General features: G+C 35.6%; 1 protein-coding gene across 2 annotated transcripts in view; it reads right to left on the bottom strand.

Annotated features, from left to right (window-relative positions):
* The window catches only part of EPRS1 (glutamyl-prolyl-tRNA synthetase 1), a 69,102-nt gene that overhangs the window by 22,640 nt on the left and 22,640 nt on the right, over positions 1-23,822 (bottom strand). Inside the window, exons 11-22 of one of the 2 annotated variants that reach the window (XM_077886893.1) lie at positions 23,734-23,818; positions 23,262-23,321; positions 22,948-22,968; positions 18,177-18,287; positions 16,160-16,296; positions 15,144-15,351; positions 14,138-14,250; positions 13,151-13,268; positions 7,604-7,960; positions 3,715-3,942; positions 2,404-2,666; positions 450-501 (exon numbers count right to left, since the gene is read on the bottom strand). In XM_077886893.1, coding sequence (XP_077743019.1) covers positions 450-501; positions 2,404-2,666; positions 3,715-3,942; positions 7,604-7,960; positions 13,151-13,268; positions 14,138-14,250; positions 15,144-15,351; positions 16,160-16,296; positions 18,177-18,287; positions 22,948-22,968; positions 23,262-23,321; positions 23,734-23,818 — 1,753 coding nt within the window. The remainder of the gene's footprint in view (positions 1-449; positions 502-2,403; positions 2,667-3,714; positions 3,943-7,603; positions 7,961-13,150; positions 13,269-14,137; positions 14,251-15,143; positions 15,352-16,159; positions 16,297-18,176; positions 18,288-22,947; positions 22,969-23,261; positions 23,322-23,733; positions 23,819-23,822) is intronic. The other variant, XM_077886894.1, reaches the window with a different exon arrangement.

Genomic DNA, 23,822 nt, shown 5'->3' with positions numbered 1-23,822 from the left:
ATATAGTCTTTGAAGCCTAAATTAAACCAAAATTTTAATACCAGTGTCAAGTGAACAATCATCAAGCTCCAAATCTGGAGACTTCCACTGTTGGTATATCCTCTTAATGTGCGTGTAAAATGGGTTTTTCTATACTGAGAAACACCAAGCCCTAAACTCTTAAGACTTGAATTCAAATCTTGCTTCTCTTGTTTACTATCTTTGTGACTTTGGATTAATCCTTTTACCTCACCATTTAAAAAACAAAACAAAACTGAATGATGACTATCTCACTTCTCAATTCACTGCTTAATGTGAACATGCTTTGAAATCTGTGACATGTTTAATGACTATACGTACTATGTATTAATGACACTACACATTACTGTGTGTCTTTACTTTAGAATCTAAATAAAAAGTAGTTTTTTTGAGAAACTTAAAACATAAAAACAAACTGAATGTATACTCACCTGAGAATACCAATCTGCAAGATTTTCTTCTTTTTTTGCCTCAAGACCCAACCTGCAGATATGAAAAATAAAATAAAGCCTTCATTCATCAACTGCTTTTAGGCTGAATGGAAGTAAACCTCAAGTTCAAAACAGAATAGTTTTTCTTCAGTATGAGTTATTTCCGTATTTCTCTCTTGTATATTCATCATTCCCAAGATAATGTTTTTAACCTAGAAAACAGTGCCACCATCTCTTCAGAGGTGGTTAAGATACTGCCTACAAAGAAGTAGGAAAGTGGGATGGGATAAGCACTGGGTATTATACTATATGTTGGCAAACTGAATTTAAATACAAAATTAAAAAAAAAAAAAGAACTAGGAAAGTTAAGCACAACAAATGCTATGATTTTAATGCAGACATCTTTTACAAAGTTCTTTATACAGTCATGTATTTATAATAAAGGCAGAATTTATTCACATAGAATTCTCTTACTAAAAAAGAAGAATCTTTTGCCAAACTCAATCTAGAAAACATAATTAGCAAAGTTACCGTTCCACTGAGAGTAACACGTAAAAAGTAATGAAAACAATGGCTGTGTGTGCATGTGCATATATATTTATAATCCTTACATAGTCTACAATTTTCCTTTTAACTGCAGTAAATAAAAGCTGCAGAGACAAGTGCAAAGTAAGTTAGATCTGCAATAAAAAACTATTCCAGGTGATGATCCATTTCTTGAAGCCCATAATTTTTCAAGAACTGTGGTTTTATGATCTACACAGAAAAAAATCACCCCTTAGTCATGTAGAGTTACAAACAAGTCTTTATTGGCTAAAAATCTTAATGTATTTATAGCTGACTTCTCCACTGCTTCACTTTGACATGGCTCAACAAGATGCCTAGTGAAACCTGGCCCTTTCACAAAAAGAGGTAAAAGGTGAGACATTCTATTCTCTCTTCTATTATTCTATAATCTATAAATCTGATCACCTAGTGAATACACAAGATAAACAACTGTTACAGCCTTTTAAGGAAATGTTGCATGTATGATATAAAAGAGGCAGAATTTATCAGTTAAATCTAAAAACAAAAGATCTCACAATAGCAGTTGTGAATGACCGCTTTTTCTTTTTATTAAGCCATTGAAGAAGCTAGCAAAAAGTTCACTCTAGTTTTACCATGGGGATTATCGACAGGGGCATCACATTATTCATACAAACTGGAACATACTGAAACATCTATTCCTCTGTTTTGTCTTTTAAACAACTTTGTTTTATATTTAACCTACCAAATGTGAAATCCTATTGAGAATAAAGTCATCGTTTAGTCACCATAAAAGATTTTCATCTGAAAAATTTGCTTAAGGTGTAAGACAGTGAGTACTGTCAGGCTACCAACTGTATTAAAAGGGAGGAAAGGGGAATGTTGATATATATTTGTTTTTATTTATTTAGCCAAATGAAGATCAATCGATCAGTGGTTCCATAAGAAACTAGCTGTGGTTACCAGTTCATTATGGTGGTAGGAGAAACTGGGAAGATGGGATACAAGCATGGGCATGAGACTTCACTGAACTTTTTATATTCTGAGAGTTCTGAACCAAGCAAAAAAATTGTTACCTATTTAAATAAATAGAAAATTAACAAAAGCTACCTGCTGGCACTAAACCTCTAGCATTCTCCAACTTCTCACGATAACCAAACTAACCAAAATTTGTTCTTTAAAAGAATAATTTAAGAGCTGAATTCATTAAAAAATGCTTCACTTCTGGGGATCCCTGGGTGGCTCAGCGGTTTAGTGCCTGCCTTCGGCCCACGGCGTGATCCTGGAGTCCTGGGATCAAGTCCCTGCATGGAGCCTGCTTGTCCCTCTGCCTGTGTCTCTGCCTCTCTCTCTCTATCTCTCATGAATAAATAAAATCTTAAAAAAATAAAAATACTTCACTTCTAATGAAGCTTCCATGTTTTATTACCTGGTCTGTTTCTTAGGCCCCTGCCCTTCTCCTGCTCCACTTGATGACAGCCCACTTCCTTGGTTTTTATAGGAATCTTTCTTTTGACCATCACTTTGTTTCAGAGGCTTATTCTGTTTTTCAGATTTATTTTCTTTTTCTTTCTTTTTCTTATCTTTGTCTTCAGCTCCAGTGGCAGAGACAGGCTTATACTCTACTCCTGTCAGAGATTTGTACTGTGCTTTCAGCTGAAGGAGTTCTTGTACAGCCACATCTACTTGATCCTTTAGTTTAACAAAAGAGGAAAAGAGAAGATAATACTTAATTCAAATCACTGTCTCAGCACCAATGTCCAAAGCTTCATAAACAGATTTGAAAACACAAGTGAAGACAGAGGGGAATGGGGTAGGGGTGGAGAACATTAGATGTACTAACTACTGAAAATAAAAAAATACAACAGGGACAGAAGTGTACAAAAGAGGGACTGAAAAACAGTACTATAACCACCTCGCCTGAACAGCAGTTGTTAGCCATCTGTAGCTATTTAAACTAAAGTAAATAAAACTAAACACTCAGTTGCTCAGTCACAACAGCCACATTTCACGTCTTCAGTGGTGACATGGCTAGTGACTACTGTTACTGGAGTGCTACCGAACACATCCACCAACATGGGAAGTTCTGTTAGAAAGCACTAACATATAACACGTATACCACTGCAATTTTAGTTAGGAGCCATTAAACTACATTACGTTCAACATTTTACAATCATAAAGATGACAGCAATCAAGTTCCAGTGTTACTGGTTAAACTTCAAAATCTGTAATGATGTACTGTTTTCCATTCACAAATCTGTGCCAAAAAAATCCTACTCCTATGAAGAGAATTATAATTAGCACAAACTACACCAGAGCTCAAAATAACACTTGCCATTTGAGACTGACTCAGCTTTAGGAGAATGAGTAAAACAAAAATCCTGCATCACGGGCCCACAAGGAGCCAGGTACTACTGCTAGGGCCTAGGTCCCTATTCTCCAGGATCTCAAAGACTAGAGAGAAGCAGACAATTTAATCCACAGCTAAAATAGTGTGTTTAAGTACAATGTCAGAGAAAGGCAGAATCTTAAGAGAATGTCTAGTCAAATCTAGAATGGCAGAGAAACGATCAACAAGAGCTTTTCTTTTTTTTTTTTTCAAGAGCTTTTCTAATACACAAAAGCTGATAAATGAAATATGAGAACTTTGATTTGATAAGCCAGGAAGTGTTATGGGCAAAAAAAAAAAAAATTACTTCTAATGTAAGAAACAAAAATACAAACAAAATATCACACAAACCTTAGAGGCTTTTTCAGCCTTAAGTTTTCGAACTACTTCTCCTTGAGAAGCTACTTTGTCAAAAAGTACTTTGGCTTCTGGTGCTTCTGGACCACTAGACTCAGAGCCAGCAGTTGAGTGTGAACTTTGAGATAATGGGGGCTGACCAGGAATGTACTCCTTTCCAGTTTTTTCTTTATACTGAGCTTTCAGGGAGAGTAAGCATTCTACAGCTTCGTTTACTTTAGCCTGAAATAAAAGACAAAAAACAATTCAGAAATTTCAGAAAGTTTCACTGATTATTTAAAATCATTATAATCCTATAAACAAATCATAAAAACAAATACACATACACATATAGTACTGTAACTTCCCATTTTACATATGTAAACAAATAAATAATAGAATACCCAAGCAAACTGGCAGTGTCTAAGCCCTAGGTCTATAAATAGTGGAACCAGAAATTACAAAATCAGAATAAAGATCAGCTCAATAGCTTTGCTGTACAAACCTTATTTTCATTAGCCTACTAAACAAAAACAGCACAAAACAAACTACAGCTTGGGCCCTACTAAAAACTACATTATTCTTTTAAAAATTTACAATAAAATAAGTAGGTATGTTGAGGTTCGTTTTTTTTTTTTAAGATTTATTAATAAATTTTAGAGAGAAAGAGTACAAGCAGGGGAAGGGCAGAGGGAGACAGAGAGGATAAGAACTAGACTCCCCAATGAGCGCTGAACCCATGAAAGGTGCAGTATCTCAGGGTCCTGAGATCTGACCTGAGCCAAATCCAAGAGTTGGACACTTAATCAACTGAGTCACCCAGGCACCCTGGTATGTTGAGGTTTTAATCAGACATTAACCTATATACATCATCCTCTGATACTTCAAAGTAATCATTATGAAAAAAATGAAACACTCAGCCCAACTGAGATGCTTATGATTCTAGCAGAGGACAACAGGCACAGGCAAAAGACCCAAGCTGGACACGTTACCTAAACAGTAGGACCATCTATGCACAGACCAGTCCAAAATCAAAGTTTTATTTTTTGAAACTGTAACTTTAGAACTTTAAAAGAGAATATTTCAAATCTGGAACTGACTTCAAGTTTTAAAGTTACTCAGCATTCAGAATTATTTTATCTTTGGTGTGTTCTCAGATATGTAACTCACACTGTATTTGCCTGAGTCACTGTTCAGCAACAATTCCACTGAGCAAGAGAAAGGAAGAGGAGCAGAAGGTGGACTTGAAGGAGAAACTGGAGGTAGACTCTTCCAAGTTTTCACTCCTTGCTCACCTTTTGCTTATACTCTGCCTTTATGCTTAGAAGTTCTTAAACAGAATTATCCATCTGACCCTGAAGCAGGGAGGAGGTGAGGCAGATAGAAGAATGGACAAATAGAGAAGGAAAAGTTCTCATCGAAGCCTGTAACTCTAAATCCTCAGCTGATCACCTTCTTTACCACCGAACATGACTTAATAGAACTTATTAATAGAACTATTTTTGTAAGAAATGGAAAGGTTAAGAGGCTTAGACAAATTACTAATGAAAAGTAAGTACAGAGCTGCTTAATAAATTAATAAACTAGTAAACCGTAACTCTCTGGTGCTCATAATGCAATGCTTGACTACCACCACCTCTAATGAGAAATCACTTAGGAATGTGACTGCAAAATTGGAATCTAGGCTTTGTACACTTCAGGAAATTACTTTCATATTCAGTTTCTCACTAGTTATAAAACCAACAAATAAAAAAAGAAGTATTATTTTATTATTTGAACATCAATCATTGAACATGGCTGTTGTGAGGATTAAACACAAAATACTAACACAGTGCCAGGTATTACCTAAAGAACACCTCCAGTCCTAATAACTGGGTTGACTCTCTAGAACAAGACAGAGCACTATTTACTCCTCTTAGCATTTAAAGAAGAAAAAAATATAAGCAGTATTTTGAAACACAGATATGGTGCATTGTAAGTATTTGGTAAATACAGGTTAAACTAAAGCCAGACTCATTTCAGTATTATATTTATCATTATCAAAAAGCACCTAATAAAAGTAGCTGCCTAATTACCAAAGAAATTCAGATGTTTTTACCCATAGGCTGACTTTTCATAAGCTTGACCATGCTATTTCAGGCAGTATGATATAATCCATTAACCCAATGAGACAGGAGGTACAGGTGGCTGCTGCTTTAAGTATATGGTTGCTGTCACTACCCCACACAGAACTTCCTGCCTAAGAATCAGCACAGAATCTCAATGTACTCTACTCAGAATGAAGGAATTTAAAGACCAAAGCCCTTCCTCTCAAATTACATCTAGAAAGCGGTCCATAGCTTGTGTCTGATCTACAGAGTAGAAATCACTCCTAACCTTGCCAAAGGGCAGGAAATACCAAGGATTTACATTATAAGCTGCAGGCTTTATTCCTAGAAGCAAAACTATCTGAAGATCATCATAGCTCTGCAGGACTTCCAACAGGCTCACTAAGGAAAAAAGAGAAGATTTCTCACACTTCACAAAGGAGAGAAAAATATTAACTTCTGGAACAAAACTCCAAGATCTCCCCAAAGCATTTTCTTTCTTCCACAGATGTCTAATGTCCATGAAAGAATCTTAAGGGCTCAGTTCCCAGTTAGATGCCCAGCAACTTCTTAATGAGATAGGGAACTTGAAACCTCTTAGTCCATTCTCTGACCAAAGTCCAGGATGCTGATGGGACAACAGATCCCTTGACAAGAACAAATCTCCTCCAGTCACAGAAGTCAAGTCCCAGGGTTCACCATACCTCTCTGTGTTTGTGTCGCAGCACAGTCTTTAATTTTTGGAAGCTTATGAGGGATTGGATTATATCCAGTTATAGAACTATAGTTCTGTTTGAATAGAACTGGCTATCTTGATTATTAAATACAACCTTTGTCAGGGTACCTGGGGTGACTCAGTTGGTAAACGGTCCAACTCTTGGTTCCGGCTAAGGTCATGATCCCAGGGTTGTGAGACTGGCCACTGCTTCAGGCTCTGAGCTCAGTGGGAATCTGCTTGTCCCTCTCCCCCTCTGCTTCTGCCCCACCATGCTCACGCACACTCTTTCTAAAATAAATAAGTACATACATATATACTAAAATCTCTTAAAAATTAAAAATAAATATGTCTGTTCTCTATCACAGATGCCATTCCTTTTGTCTCTTACAACAAACAATCCTGTTTTCCCGCACTGTGCTACCACCCACTTGGCTAAATGTTCTGCTTAAAGAGATCATTAAAACAAGAATAAAATGTATACTTAAGAGTTATTATAACTTGAGGGTTCCCCTATGAAGAATCAGAAATGGTCACTGGTCAAAATCGTCATGACAACCCATTATTTCCTGAATATATACCTCCACCTCTGCTGTCTTCCATACTCGGCCAGAAGGACAGCTTCTTACAAATGCACATTCTCTGCATACTCTGGATTTACTGAAGCAGAAGTTCAAAAGGTCCAGACCCTACAATCTGTGTTATAACAAGCTCTCTGGTAATTCTGACGTACATAAAGCTTGAGAACCATGTATCTACACTTCAAGAGTACCTTCTCTGAACTTTGCTCACCCAAAAGTAGCTTCCTTTACATCAGGACTATTTTAAATATCCTTTACGAATTTTAACCTCCTTCCCTGCTACTTACAACGATAAAGGCTTCTGAGAACAATTCACACCATCACACAGGATTACAGTCACATCACATGGATTATAGTGTATTTCCTCCCCGACACCCTCCCCCACACTAGATGATGAGCTGCTTCTTGTTAATATTTCCAGAGCTTGGCACATAGCAGGTATCAGTAAGTGTTGATTGTTCTGCCAAAATATTCAAGCTGTTTATAAACAATACTGTCTCTACATATTCCAGCACACTGACCTTCGGGGCTTTCTCCGCCTTCAGTTTACGAACCACCTCCCCTTGGGCAGCAACTTCATCATAAAGAGATTTACTTTCCACAATACTTGCTGATGATGTAGAAGAAACATTCGGTACCACCGCAGGAGGATTTCCAGGTTTATATTCCTGGCCAGTTTTCTCCTTATATTCAGCTTTCAAAGCCAAAAGCTGTTTTACAGCTGCATCTATATCTTCCTTTGCTGCTTTCTTGGCTTTTAGTTCACGAACCACATCCCCTTGAGCAGCCACTCTGTTGTAAAGGACCAAGGAGTCCTCAAATGTAGCACAAGTATTAAGCAAAGAAGGACCTGCTTTTTCCTTAAAAGGAGTCGTTGGCTACAGAGGCAGAAAACCAAAGGTGAAATAATTAATTCATGTTAAATGTCCCCTCATAAAATTGTACCAAACTGGTTGTCATATGACATTTTACACTAAAAAAATGTTTTAATCCCTTAAAACGTTTAAGTAAATAATCTCATTCCTAAAAATTTATAATGAAAAATGACAGAAGTAAACGAAAGTAGAGATACACGGCTATGATATGCACTGGAACATTTTTATCATTGTAAAAACCTAAAAATAACCTAAATTCTTGCCATTAGGGGATTAAATAAATTATGACACATCCAACAGATCTAAGAATAAATCATTGTTCCACCACATACCAGCTGTGCGACCTTGAATTAGTTACATAAGCTGTTTCTGGTTTCAACTATAAAAGAGAGGTAACTGTACTGAACCCATCAGTGTGATGGGAAAATATAAGGTAATAAATCTGCTTAAAGCTTTTAATTACAAAGGCTGGAAAAAACTGAGTATCAGTAAATTTCGGGTATTAACTTTTTAAGAAAGATAATATCTAAATTGATGACAAGCAAGACTTCTATGAAATACTGTGATATGATTTTAACTCATTATTATGGAACAATTCCATTTTTGTGTAAAATTATATATTTCCAGGCATATGATTATATATATATAAGTATATACAATAAACTTAAAGGTATGTTCACTAAAATGATCACTGGGTAGTGAATAACTGTGCTTTTATTTTCAATGTTATGCTTTCCTTCTGCCTAGAAAGCTTTCCCCCCTACTGAAACTCTTCCAGATTTAAAACCTAGCTTCCATACCTTCCCCATGACTTTTTTCTTTAATGATCTTCCACTTAATTTTTCAGAATCTCATCCATATTTATGAGTCATGTGTATTAACTCCAAAATTTTCATCTCTACTTCAGAACTCTGTCCTGATCCCAGACCAAGCATTCTGAATGGTCTCTAAGACATCTTTACCTGAATAACTAAAGAGCACTTCAAGCTATATCAGAGTTGCATTTTACCTGGGGGTTAGGTTCTGAAGTCAACATGTAAGTCAAAAACTAAATGCATTTGGGGTGCCTGGTTGGCTCAGTTGGTTAACCATGTGATTTAATCTTGGGGTTGTGAGTTCAAGCCCAATACTGAATGTAGATTATTAAAAAATAATAAATTATTTTTAAAAATCCCACATATACCCAAAATTACTTCCTTAAAATATATAACCATAAATATTAATATGCATCTGTAATTGCACAATATTATAAAGCAAGAATACAGTAAAAGGAGCCATTCTGTATCAAAAATATATACATTCTGTTCTATTTATTTTTGAGAACCTGAACTGACTCATTCATGCCTCGCAAACAGTATAAGAGGTATCAGGATAACTGAAAAATCTTAGCACCTTGTGGTGATTTCTCCCAGTACGTTAATGTTTTACATCAAAGAATACACAGGAAAAAGCCTTCTTGCAATTAAAAAAGAAAGTCTTAGAAGTGCCTTCCTTGGGGCCCCTGTGTGGCTCAGTTGGTTAAGTGTATGTCTGCCTTCAGCTCAGGTCATAATCCCAGGCCCCATGTCAGCCTCTCCGCTCCCCACGTGTGCGCCCTCTTTCTCAAATAAATAAATAAAATTCTTAAAAAAAAAAAAAGGAGCGGCCTTTGAATGCAGGTAGTACTTTAAAAATACTGTTTACCATAACATTAAGCCATCTATAATGAAGGTGTAAATGCAGAGGAAGAGATTTCAAACAGCTATCCTCCTGAGCTTAAAAAAAAAAGTCTCAGGCAGGATCCACGCTGAGACAGACTTTAATTATGATGATGATATCGGTTTCTATTAGAGGCAAACAGCCCCAAAGACGTACATTTCAAAGGAGAGAACATTAGCCTTAAGGCTGCCTGCAGTGTTGAATCCCAATCCTAGTCAACTGTACTTGAATTTCTATTAGGATGTGTGCAGGTTCCAAAGCATATCCATAAACATTATGACACGCCCTCCATCAAGAGGTGGAGTCTATCCCCTCCCCTCCTCTTGCATCTAGACAAGGTTATGAGTGCTTGACCCAAGAGCATAGCAGAAATGACACTATATGAGATTTTTAAGGTTAAAACATAAAAGGCAATGCTGCTTCCACCATGTCTACTGGACACTCACTTCCGGAGTTCTGAGTTGTCATATACAAAGTCTCACTACTCTGACACTATCACGCTAAAGAGGTCACTTGCAGCTGCTTTGTTCAACACTTCCACTTTCCTAGCCAATAGTCAGCATCAACTGCCACCCATGGGAGTGAGCCGCTGTGCATGTCCAGGCTAGTTGAGCCTCCGAGGACTGCTGACCAGTCATCACTTGACTAAAACTATAGGAGACGTATGGGTTATTATTTTGCCTCAACTCTCTTTTTTCTAATAAACCAGCCCTGGTTTTAGTATGCCACTTTGTAGAACATAAAGATTTTCAAGAATACATAAACTTCTGAAACCAGTATCACACTATATATGTTAACTAGAATTTAAATAAAAATTTGGAAAAAAAAAAGAATACAGAAACTTACAGCATTACATTAGCATCTTTACAGGATATGTAAAAAGTATGAAGTACAGGTAGAAACTAGCATCAATGAGGGACTGGGTAGCTACAATTCCCATGGCATGCTTATTTCATCACATACACTAGCAGTTCTCAAAGCTGGCATATGGAACCCAGAAGATTTCTGAGACCCTTTCCAAAAGAGGTCTGTGAGGTTTTATAATACACTAAGCTGTAATCTGTCCTTTTGAGTCAGTCTTCTGTTGAGTGTACATGGCAGTTTTTTGGGAGGCTAAGTCAGACATTAAACAAATATTTAAAAATGCAAAAACCACACCATCATTTGAACTCAAAATTTAAAAAATAGTCATTTTTCATTAAAAAATGTCACTTATATAAACATATAGTTGGGTTATTATCCTTTTAAAATGAATTAATAGGGGCAGTTGGGTGGCTTAGTGGATTAAGCATCTGACTCTCGATTCTGGCTCAGGTCATGATCTCATGGTTGTGAGATCGAGCCTTGCAATGGGCTCCCAACAGTGCTTAAGACTCTCCCTATCCTACCCCTGGCTCACATACACACTCAATCAATCAATATGAATTAATAAACCCTTTCAAAAACCTGTCAATTTTAACTTTTAGTATAGTAAATCTTGATAAATAGAACCCACATAAACAAAAGGGGTCCTCAATCATTTTTAAGCGTGTATAGGGTCTTGAGACTAAAAAGTTTGAGAATTTTCCTTTTTTCTTCTTTTCATTTTCTTTTGACTGAGATCACATAGTATTAATTTATGTAAATTAAAAGCTCAAGTCATGACATTCCCACTGTAAATAATTCCAAACTCATACCTGATAAACTTACATGCTTCTGTCTTCCCTAGCTCAGATTGTCATTTATTTGCCTAGTCAACCAAACAAAATTAGGACTTACTGTCTTACTGATTCTACTTCCTGAATTCATGGCCTACTTTATAACCCTCTTGCTCACATCCTCTGGCTTCCTGACCACTTAAAAGATCTTCCAATCCTACTTCCCAATTCACCTTCCAAGACATGTTCTACACTGCTACCAAATCATCAAAGCCAACCCAACATCTATGGATTCTAAACTATGCATTAAGGTGCCCCAGTGCGCTATAGGAAATTCATAGGAGTACCACAAAATATTTTAAATATCCAAGGTAAACAGAGCAATATACTCAACATCTGTCAAAACACTGCATGTACTACAAGCTCAAGGGGTTCAATTTTAACATTAGAGTATGTTACGTTTCTTTCAACGATGTCGTATCTTTGCAAAACTAATTTTTCCACAGCTGCTGTGTTAAAATTAGTCTGGTAGTGTCCAACCTGAGTCCAAGATTCAAGAAAGAAATAAAGTATTATTTTTTCTCTTAACTAGTATTATCACTTTAAGAATGAAATAAAAATTAAAGTTAAAATATTTAAATTGGAGAATAAAATCTTTTATGAATAAAATTTTATTCATATTAAAATAAGTAACAAAATTTGTAAGAAAATACGGCATAAAACATCAGCGTTGGAATAAAATTTTTCTTTTCTTTCAATTTATGTATCTAATTTTTTCAAATGACTACTGGGATATGAACGTTTATCAAACAATTAGTTCAAACAACTAGTCTGAAATGAACTACTTAACAAAGAGAACTGTTAGGAATTTCACTTAACCCTTGGGTGCCCCGAAAAAATTAGCAAAGAACCAAGGGTACTATGTGAATCAAGGAAGTTTGAGGAGCTCCATCTGCCTACACAGTGAACCCCCTCATTCTCTAAACACATTGCCAGTTCTCATATTCACACCCTTTCTGGTGGGGAAGCTGTGTCTCCATCTGGAATGTCCCTCCCAACCCTGACTGCCGGGCAGATTCCCAACTCATTCTTAAGCAAAGAAATTAAGCATTACTCCCAAGACAAAGAAGGAATAGAAAAAGGCAGGAAACAACACAGCTTCCTATCACCTGCATCATAGCAGTTCCTATCCATGCTCTTTTATGAACTTTGGTCTGTCAGCTCTTCTCTCAGAGGCACTGGAGTTTGACAGGAAAGTAGAGACAGGGAACCAGAAAGGTCAGTCACTGTTCTGACTCTGTCAATAATGACTTCTGTTATCTTGGACAAGGGATTTTTCCTGTTCTTTCCAGGTGTAAAGTAAGTAGCTAAAAGTAGGTGGTGTTCAGTGTACTCCTCAGCTCTACAGGATGCTCCTAATAGGATTTAAGAAGAAATCAATTTGGGGCACTTAGCTGGCTCAGTCAGTGGAGTCTGTGACTCCTGACCTCAGGGTTGTGAGTTCAAGCCTGACACTGGGTATAGAGATTACTTGGAGGAAAAAAAAATGTAAAAAGAAAAAGGACCTGCTGCAGCAGTATTGGTGGTGGTGGGGAATCTTTCTAAAAACATTCTTTCAATCTACTCCTTCTCACTTTTTCATTCATATTTTCAATATCAAAAATAATTAAATTTTAAAAATCTTGTTTTGCAAGATGTTCTGAAAACTTGACAGGACAAGAACAAACCACCCAAAACTAAGAACCACTGTATTTTTCAATGTCAACAGTAAGAGAAACGACCACTTATAAAGAAAGATTCTAAATCCTGGAGTAAAAAAATGGTTGATGAGAGACATATCCATAAATGTCACATTTACCTCATTTTTTGTTGTTTCTACCTTGGTCTTTTCCTTTGATCCAGATGTTGGCATTTCCTTTGTATGCCCATCAGGGATGTATATCAAAACACAAGGGGCTTCTTTGCAGCTATATGGGCTAAAGAGAAAATGGAGGGCCAAAAAAAGTTTACTTGAACAACATCATCTAACAGTAATTACAACTGAATTCTTAGATTCACTCAATGGCATAAACAGATTCACAGATTCATTCATTCTTAGATTCACTTCAAAGCATAAACAGTCCATTCTCTTATTATTCAAATCAGAAGCTCTTCAGAGTAGTTTAAAAACAATGAATACATAAGTAAAATTTCACAGTACTAATTTTAACCTTCTAGTTTAAGAACTTTTGTAGATACAAACACGCTACTCCAGAACAAAAGTACAGCTACTCTGCCTGCCACCAGAAATGGTATTAGTGGATGCTAATAGTCTCATTCCTGACTTAAATGCATCTACATACCACACCTAATCTGCTTATAAAGAGAAGAATTTCTATAAAACACAAGAAGTTCTCAATTCTATTTTGAAGAGTACAGTCATTAGCAAAATCTACCACCCGAGATTACTCACAAGCAAATGATTTCTTCAAATTTTGTAGTATTCCTACAATATACCTAAGGAAAATACACTATAAAGAAAAAATTAATAGTAATAATTTTAACCCCAAGATAAGATAGACTAAGATTTTTTCTTTATACTTGGACTGCATGAAAATGAATTATAAGATGGTTTAATTTTAGAAATGAATAACCTGCTACTATTATGCTATTTCAGAGTTACTACTTATTACTATTAAAATTTGAGAAATTAAAAAAAAATAAAAAATAAAATAAAATCTGAGATATTAAATATAGAAGACAAACTGTCAGTCACAGTATTTTAGTAGAAATTCAATTTTTAAAGTCTTATTTACTATAAGAATGTTACGTATTTTCATTTAAATGCTCAGTGACATTTACTTACCTAACAGGTTCATATGGCTGATCACATATGAAGAACCCTCTTCTCTGGAGTTGTATAATGTCTCCTTTTTTCAAATCCTTAAGGCAAGGGTCCCCCAGCATTAGTTCTTCATGCTGTATCACAGAAGACCAAAATATACCTTAGAAATCAGAGCACTGAAAACTAAAATATAAGTTGTTTTTTCCAGAAGGTGGAATATTTTATACAAATATGTTAAAAACTTCACTACCTAAGCAGATGCAGTGAAACAGTTAAGAATTAAACAATTATATATACTGTATTTTTAAAGTTAAAATTAATGAACTGATGAACTTCAGGAAACCTTTCAACGAACCTGATCAGTCGGTATCCCTGCCCATGTGAATAAGCTCATAAATATGAGCTGCAGTACAAAAAGCACTAGAGACCTACTGAAAGGCAAAACAAGATAGCACTTAAGCATAAGTTCTTTCACTTCACTGTGCTTCAGCTCCTATCTTCTGTAAAATGGAAACATCACATCTTTTCACATTTTAACAAAATTTTATAGATCTTTTCCATTTTACTTGAAAACCAAATACTTGGGCAGCCTGGGTGGCTCAGCGGTTTAGCGCCGCCTTCAGCCCAGGGTGTGTGTGATCCTGGAGACCCGGGATCGAGTCCCACGTCGGGATCCCTGCATGGAGCCTGCTTCTCCCTCTGCCTGTGTCTCTGTCTCTCTCTCTCTCTTTGTGTCTCTCATGAATATAAATAAATAAATAAATAAATAAATAAATAAATAAATAAATAAATAAATACATATTATAAACATAATATTTTATAAATATATATTATTTATATTTATAATAGAAATAAATTATTTTATTATAAATAAATAATCTAAAAAAATTTTAAAAGCCTTAAAAAAAAAACAAATACTTAAAAATAATTTTAAAAATTCTAAGAAGTTAAAAACAAAACAAAACAAAAATTCTAAGAAGTTTATATAATAAGGAAAAAGGAAATACAGTTTCTTTTAGAAGCCTACCTTACTGTTCTTGTTGACATACTGCTTAAAGTCCTCATCTTTTCCTAGCACTGGCTTTGTGATCAAGTGCTCGTAAGTGACACAGATTGCTGGAATTGGAAGTGCATGTGCAGTCTCTGCAAGCCAAGTGATCTTCGTGGTTTTCTTGTAGTCTTTGTTCTCCAAATTCAATTTTGCATCAAGAGATTCAATTTTTCCATCTGCATTTCTAGATATAAGATTGAAAAGTGTTTAAAGAAAACCAGAATTTCCATAAATGCATTATTTTGTTCTATATCTGTAGTAAGTGGCTAGGAATTTTTCTTTGGAAAATGTCAAAAGAAACATTTACTTTAACTTCTACTATGTTCTAGACATATACCAGGTAAGAGACAAATTAAATACAACCTACTAGAGAACAGGTGCACACACATCTGATGAAGAACATGAACATATTTACAAATTTTAAAGTCATCTGCATTAAGCATTAAAAAATGTAAAGTACTGTATTTTTAAACATATGACACTTACTTAAAATCATATGTAAAATGACTGAACAATTAAGATTTCAGAATTATTATATAATTTTATTAGCATATGTTCTATTTATGTAATCTTAAGAACAAACAAGTGTAGCATGCTATAATAAATGGAAAGTTCATATTCATTTGAAAACAATTTTAAACCATATTTTAGGACAAAGAATGTTATAAATTCTGTCCAAAGTATTCCTCCTGCAGGCATCTGCACAATGAGAATTAGATGACAAGAAGGGACCCGTAAACATCAGAAAACTACTTTCTTAACAAGGCACAGTAACTTACAACATCACAAGCAAAACATATCCCAATTACCTGATTAATAAACTGGAACACATATGGAAAAGACATTTGTTGTGTCCAGAACTGGCAGTTTCTATGCCTGAGCAGATTTACCAGTCAGGAAAATGAATGGGTCTAAATCCGGTAATTTTAATAAGTGAATAAACCTAAGAATTCCCTTCCATTTTGATATAAAACCAGATGAAAAATTCTTACTTATGTATTTTAGCAATGTTGATGTTGCCCCAATTTATAAAGGTAACCATCTCCCCCTCCGACAACGTCTCTGCATCAGCACCTTCGATGAAAACTTTAGAACTGTACCATACTGGCTTCAAGCCAACATCAGGATTCTGATTGGTTAAAAAAAGGAGAATGTTGATTGAAAAAACCAATTTATTGAACACAGCATGCAAATTTATATATTTTTTTCATTTTATTCTTTAGCCAAACATGTTGAACCCCAGCTCAGAGAGTTGGTCAGCCACCTGACCAATAACGCTAAGGGCAGTCAGATGAAAAGACCTGTCCCTAAGATTACTTCTAGCCTAAAATTCTTTGTTCTCAAAGCTAAGACAGTATTACTATTCCTTGGTGTCCCTCCAATCAGAATCTGCTTTCCTATCCTCAGAATGTCACTAAAGCTATAGCAGCAAAGGAGAAAATGGAGTCACTCCTGATCAGTGGCTGCAGAGCATCATAGGACAACAGATGTCGCCACAGCAGGAAATTGTGGACCTTTCATATTTCAGAAGACAAATTTTAAAGATTGTATTTGTATAGACAGATGAATTTTGTCTTTTCAGCATGTATTATATAAAGAAGAAAAAAAGATCTGGGTAATAAAAAGAACGGAGTATTAACTTTCAGTTTTTGTTTGACAGACTTCAAAAGAAGAAAAGTGTAAGATCTTGTGAAATATATATTACATAGCTTGTGTTTAATAATTGTTCAATGAATGTACCAATGCATTTGAGAAAAATTAGTGTGCTGTATCGACTTACATACTACTGGGCTCAGAGAAGAATGCTAACGGGCTAAATCTGTAACGCTTTGTGAGGAAAGTGATAAAAGATTCCACAGATCACACTGAGCAATCCAGTCGTCATTTAAAGTGTGTCTCCAAATCAATTCGTTCTTAACTACTTATCCTTCATTACTTGTGTAACTATTAACTAAGCTATCTGAACACAACTATCATCTTAACAAATAAAAACACCTCAGAATGTTTTAATCCTCATCATTCAAATTTCAAAGCATTCAGTAAGCTTGACAATGAAGTTAACTGTAGTAGATGACATGGTACATCAGATAGCCCCACTCACTTGGCTGAACTAATTAGGTATAAAATAAAGGCAAAGCCAAATCAATTACAGACATACAATCTTTCTAAATCTTATTAGAAGTCTCTTAAAATAAGTAAGGTTATGAGTATATTAGACTATTAGCAAATAAGTGAGTTAGTCTATGAATCTCCACTATACAAAGAAGGTATTTATAGACAACCCACAAAGCTGGAATAAAAGCATCTTTTTTACTTCAATACTATCAACCTAGCAGTCCTAACTATCTAAAACAACAACCATGGTTTAACTAAGAGGATTCCCTACTATCTGTATCTAAGAGTTATATTCTGAATTTAGATGGACAGATTTCATCCTCACTTCACTGATATTCCCTAAAACAAAGTAAATGGCAGTGTGATCAATCCTAACTAAAACTGTGATTCAAAGGGTACATGTCTGACTCAGTCAGTACAGCATGTGACTCTTGATTGTAGGGTCATGAGTTCAAGCCCCACATAGGGAGTAGAGCCTACTTTAAAAAAAAAATTGTGATTTGATATTACTAGGTCTGATGTTCTGGCAAGACAAAGTAACAATGAATAATCTAGTTAACAGAAGGAACCTCAGCTTCCCTATAAAGATAAGAGCATGAATTATATCTTTCAAAATGACCCCAGGAAAAAATAAATTTTTATAATATATGCTATCTCTACAGAATAAAAAACAATAGGCACAGAGTGTAAAAGTTCTGAGATGTGTTGTGGATTATTACTAGAATAAATTTCTTCAGCAAGAAACCCACAAAAACATTTACTTCAATTAGTGTCAAGTCCTGACAAATAATGAATAGAAAATGATCCCAAAACCATGCTATTGCCACCAAACCACATTTTCCCTTTTATTATCCTGCTCCTTCTAGGAATACATTGGTAAAAGTGTAGGATGACCTTTGGGTGTTTGGCTACTTCTTTCATTTCCTCCTGAGCCTCAGGGATATTCACTGGAATCACTTCTTTCTTCAGTAATGCAACATATCGTGGAGCCACTGGGTCAATAACCTGCAATAGATGGGTCCTCGTGTTAAAACATTTAGTTATTTTTAAAACTTCATAAATAAAATAAATAATAGCACAGGAATACTAACTGGCTTTCTTTGTTACTGCATTTACTAATATTTTGGTTTACCTGCTAAGTTTCCTTTAATATTTAACTGTCCAGTAGAAAAAAAGAAAATCATAATCGAAACTACATGAAATTTAGAGTTCCTTGCCAAAAATAACTAGTTAGTTATAATTAGTTAAAGCAAAATATTACTTTTGAAAATAACTTTTAACTCTGGTATTAGAAGGTGAAGAAAAATCATCCTGCAGGGTTATATATCAATCCTATGGGTAAGTGTGAGATGTCATTTTGTATTGTTGGAGAAGACCGTTTTCCAAGAATATATTTTATTATCACTTTTAATCAGTGTTAGGCAACACATCACCACAAAAGCAAAAGAGTATTAGGCCACTATAATAAGGCAATTCTATAAATTTGTAGTAAAAACAAGACATTTCTACTGATCTGCAAGCTACATATATACGGATCACTCACTGTGTTCCCAGTACTTAGCAAGGGCCTGGCACACACAGGTAATCAACAAACATTTGCGGATTAACTGAATGAATGGTCATACTGGCTATGCTCTAACCTTAACTCCACCTCCAAAACAGTAGTAGCATGCCTTTCTAAATCTGATGATTTCCCCCCTTTCACTGTTCAATTTAAAATTATCTATGATGACCACACAAAACAGAAGTGTTTAGACACTAAATAAAGCATATGGAAGAAAAATGTGGATAGAGGCATATATACAAACAGCTAAGGAGGATGCAGGAAATGGTATGGCTAATTAAACTTGGCTATGTTTGGGTTTGGTTTTTTTGGTATGATTTTTTGTTACCACTGTTTCGTTTTTTGTTTGCTTTGAGAGTATTTTTCAGCCTCTGAAAAGAATGATACTAAAATTCTGAGTGACTCAGAGGGTCACTTATATTTCATGTTAGTAGTAAATCAGGACCAGATTCTATTATTCCATTCCTTCCTTGAGTTAGCTTAAAGGTCATTCTTACTAGTAAGTTAAAGTTCCTCTTTCAGCTTCAATGAACTAAAATGATCAAAGATTTTTTTTAAATGATCAAAGATTTAATTTGTGATTACTCAGTTCAGTATTTAAGCAAGGAAGATCTAATTTCTTTAAAGAAGCTAAAACTAGACAAGCCAGCCTGAGAAACTTACAATTCAATGCAGCTCCGTTTTCTCAACTGACAAAAGGAGAAGGCAGTTTCTCACACCTAATTACAACGATCACTTAGGGCAGTGGCTGGCTAGCACAAATTCTCAGGCCAGACACCACCCACTGGGGTAAGGGTAGGCCTGGGAAAGGAAAAGATTCCAGAACCCTTAACACACTTCCCCTAAACAGCCACCCTTTTATTTACTGAGGTTTACTTGAAATTTTTTCATTTTAAGGAAACTTTCCTTATTTCAAAAGAGAGAAGTCAAAGAGAGAAGTTTCTACATACTTTAATTTACTAGGGAGGGAGAGAGGCAAGGGACTGGGATGACATTGTGGGGAAAAACTATTACGTTATCATACCACTGAAATACTAACATAGATTTTTAAATTAAAGCAGTAAATGAAGGTTGATAGAAGGAACTACTACTCTGAAATGAATATTCTAAAGCAATGACTTTTCTGCCTTGACCGAAGAGTTCAAATCTTAACACTTACATAAAACCATGAAGAAAATTAGAGAGATTAATACAGAGTAAGCTAGTGAAATGTCTCCTATGAGTGTCAAGGTAGATTATTTAGTGGACCTAGATAGATTCTAGTTAGTTATGATTCAGAAAAACTATGTATTAGTTTCCTGCCAAGATGCAATGTCAGGCTAAGAAAACATAGATTATAGTGTTTTCAGAGGGATACTGAATTATTACCCAACATCTCACTGTCCCCTTCATCCATTTTCTTCCCTTTTCTTTGCCATATATAATATACTCTGTAAACAAAGCTCTTTCTCCAAAGGAGCATCTACTTTAAGAGATGTAGCTAATCCAAAGTAATCCAAAGTTCACCCTCTTGTCCTTCAGCAGAAGATGCTCGAACAAAAATGCTTGGTTATTCAGAGTGGGAGAGTGTCCAAAGAATTTTATCCTTGTTCTTAATGACTGCTTCACAGTGCCAGGGCACTAAATTTAGTTCACTGATGCTTCACTTACATTTTATTCAGAGCTTGGAAAAAGCAAGCTACAAAATAACAAAGCAGGAATCAGACTGAATGGGACATGAACCCTAAATAAGAGATGTGTACCTCAAGGGTCAGAGAAAGTGGCAAAGCGAAAGAAGTGTAGGAAGAGGTCAGGATGGCCAGCAAAAGAAATGAAAGGATACATCATCAGAATAACTCCATTTTTACTAACAATCAAAATGTTTTAACTGTGCTGTTTTAAACATGGTTCTTAATGTTTAGAGGTCCCTCAGATGTATGGATAAACAAAGCAGCCTGAAAAATACTTACCTACTTTCACTCCCTCTCACATCCCCATTGAAAACTATATGGAAACATTCCCTGTCTGCTCCATCAATGAGGCAATTGCCCCTCCCCTCCAACTACAGAAGGAAGTTTACTATGTAAGGAGAAGGGTGTCTAGATCCTTGCAGATACCAGAAGAAGCTGAAGGTGAGGGTACTGCACAGAGAGACAAGGGGATTAAGTGAATGTATGATACTAGATAGGCCCTCAGTCTTCCTCCATTCCGCTCCAAAGCTCTGACAGCCAAGCCTTCACACTTCAAGCAAGTAATTAAAAAAATTTCTCTGGAAAAACTGCCTAATCCAAGAGACAAGAGATAAAGTTACCGACATAGAGGTTCTCCAACTAACTGACTCAGCCAGGTCACCCTACTGTGAGGTTCAGCTGACAAATCCAAGTCTTTCTTTCAGGGCTTCTAACTGCACCTTTAGTCCTCCAGGTTAAACATGAACAGATAACCTAGACTATCCAGACCTCTGAGATGTCTTTAATATGAAACCAAAAGCCAAAGTAATACACGGGGAAGAGATGTCATAAGAAAATAATTCCTATCAATGCTAATATTCTAAGCATGGAACAGGAACAAGAAGTTTTGTTTTGTTTTTTAATTCAGAGAACAAGAGAAATCTTATTTGGAAATATGATACATAAACGAACTAGTTCCCAGAACAAAAGGAAGGAGCTTCCAGATTGGAAGCCACATGTTCTTCCGATGGACAGAGATGAAAACAGAGCCCCACCATAACATATCAGCATGAAATTTCAGAGTGAAAAAACATCATACACAAGAAATCTTCATCCTTACCCAACCCTTCTCAGGGAGCTCAAAGGATGGAGAATAGCAACGGAAGAGAAATGTTAAGAGGAGGGAGATCTAAGAACCAGGCAATCCGTTACAGAACAAGAGCAAAGGGGATCCTAGAACGATAATGGCTGACTTCTGAAGACTGCTGAGCTTCAGAAGCTAACGGGCCGGGCCCTCATCCAGATCAGCACAGAGCAGTGCAGAAGGCTCCGGCAGAGCTGTCTACACGATGAAAATGAAAGAGTAGGAAGGCACAAGAACATCTTGGTAGGAAATTTAGACGACTCACGGAGAGTTGAAGTCAGAAGCAGAAAACTTAACAAATGAGGAAAAACAAAACAATCAACTACAAGAAAACCAACAGGACTGAGAAAGAGACCTATGTCCCCTCTTTCTACTGGGAGACAAATGAGGATGTCTGAACCTTAAAAAAAAAACAAAAAAAAACACACACACACATCTTAGAGATATAGGCAATAAAAATACCAAAAGAATGATCTAAAAGAGCTGCAAGTGATTTCTCTAGGGGAAGAAAATGGAAGAAAAAAAGAGGAAAATGTCGTTCAACCTTACAGACCCCGCAGAACTGACTGCAGTGAAATACAGTGAACTAAGTACATATGTGTAACTTTATTAAAACTTAAAACCTTTAAAATTTGGGTTATTAATGAAATGTACACCAAATTTATTTTGCTTGTAAATTCTACTTATTAGTAACTGCAGCAACAGAAAGAACCAATTAATTTCTTTATGTATCAAAAAACACACAAGACTGAAACAAATTCAAGACACATGCGAGACAAGCAAGTATTTCTTGAGGCAAGGCATCAGCACAATCAAGCAGCAATAAGAAAAAAGAATTACAGAACACAATCACAGAAACTATGGTTTAAAACACGGCATTTTAATGATTTGCCTTATTATAGTGTCTAAGCATCTGCTTCCAATTAGTAATTACAATGTCAATATGCAGTATTCCTTATTTGACTTTCATTTAAGAAACAGTTAAAAAAAAAAGCTAGATTCAAGAAGTCACAGGAATTATAATTAGTGAAACTTCAATACAACTCAGTGAAACACATAACTTTAAAACTCTGTCCTCTCAGCACACAAGGGAACAGTGGAATGAAGTTAGCCAAATCTTCCCTTTGCCACTAAGAAAACTAGAGGACATATTTTTGAAAACTAGGAATAATGCATTTTCAATGGATTTGTATAAGCAAGTGTTTTATATAAATGTGATTGTGCTTCAAAGCTGTATAACATCTCAGGTTATAACATGTAATATGCTAAAAGCTATGTGCTAAGGCAAATAAAAGCATTAAGTAATACCTTCTTACAGAGAGCTCGCAGCTTGAAAGCAGAAAAATGAAATGCAGTGTTCATAAAAGATTTAAGGAAAAAACTGTTACCTTTCCCCATTAACTCCAAGTTTATTTGTTTTAATCACTGTGACTTGTTTGATTTAGCTAACAAGCTTAATGGTCTTTATAGTTTTAAGGAAAACATTCCATTTTCCTGATGGTCTGCAAAATGGTAACGTTCTTCACAAAGTTTTCTCTACAATGAACACACTAATGATTCATATACATATATTATTCAAGACTTAGGCACGAGAAAGGAGGACCAAGAGTCAAAATATGTACCTTTTTATTAAACGCCCAAATTTTGTCCCACTCCATGTTCACAACTGAACGTGAAGAGCCCTAGAAAATCAATGATAAAATGACTTAAAAAGGCAAAAGGTATTCATTAGACAATTTAGGCTAAGTATGTTAGGAAAAAAACCCAAAAAATACTTCGAAGTTTACTATCTTTGGAATACAAAGCTTAGTATGCACAAACTCATTGTGTTACCCTGAAGAGCCAGAGTCAAGAACCATATATTTCACTAGATAAAAATACTACAGGTTGTTGCCTTTGTCCCACTTCCGCTTATTACCAGCACAGGACATTCTCAGTCTTCTACTATTATAAACATACTCCTAAAAAAAAAAAAAACTGCCCTTGCATTATAAAGAACAAGGAATAGAATGAACAGAAATAACAGAGACTAAAGGGATATTAATGAGACTTGAAAACTCAAACAGAGAAGCTGGAAAGCAAAGTGTAGGTCACCTGAGCAGCAATAAACTGTTTCAGCCCTTCAACGGTCATTCCTCTTCTGAGCACACCACGAACCGTAGGAAACCTTGGGTCATCCCTGG

The sequence above is a fragment of the Canis aureus genome, chromosome 38, assembly GCF_053574225.1.
Source record: "Canis aureus isolate CA01 chromosome 38, VMU_Caureus_v.1.0, whole genome shotgun sequence".
Lineage (NCBI taxonomy): Eukaryota > Metazoa > Chordata > Mammalia > Carnivora > Canidae > Canis > Canis aureus.
The sequence above is the reverse complement of the archived record's forward strand: the minus strand, read 5'-3'. Positions and strand labels throughout refer to the sequence as shown.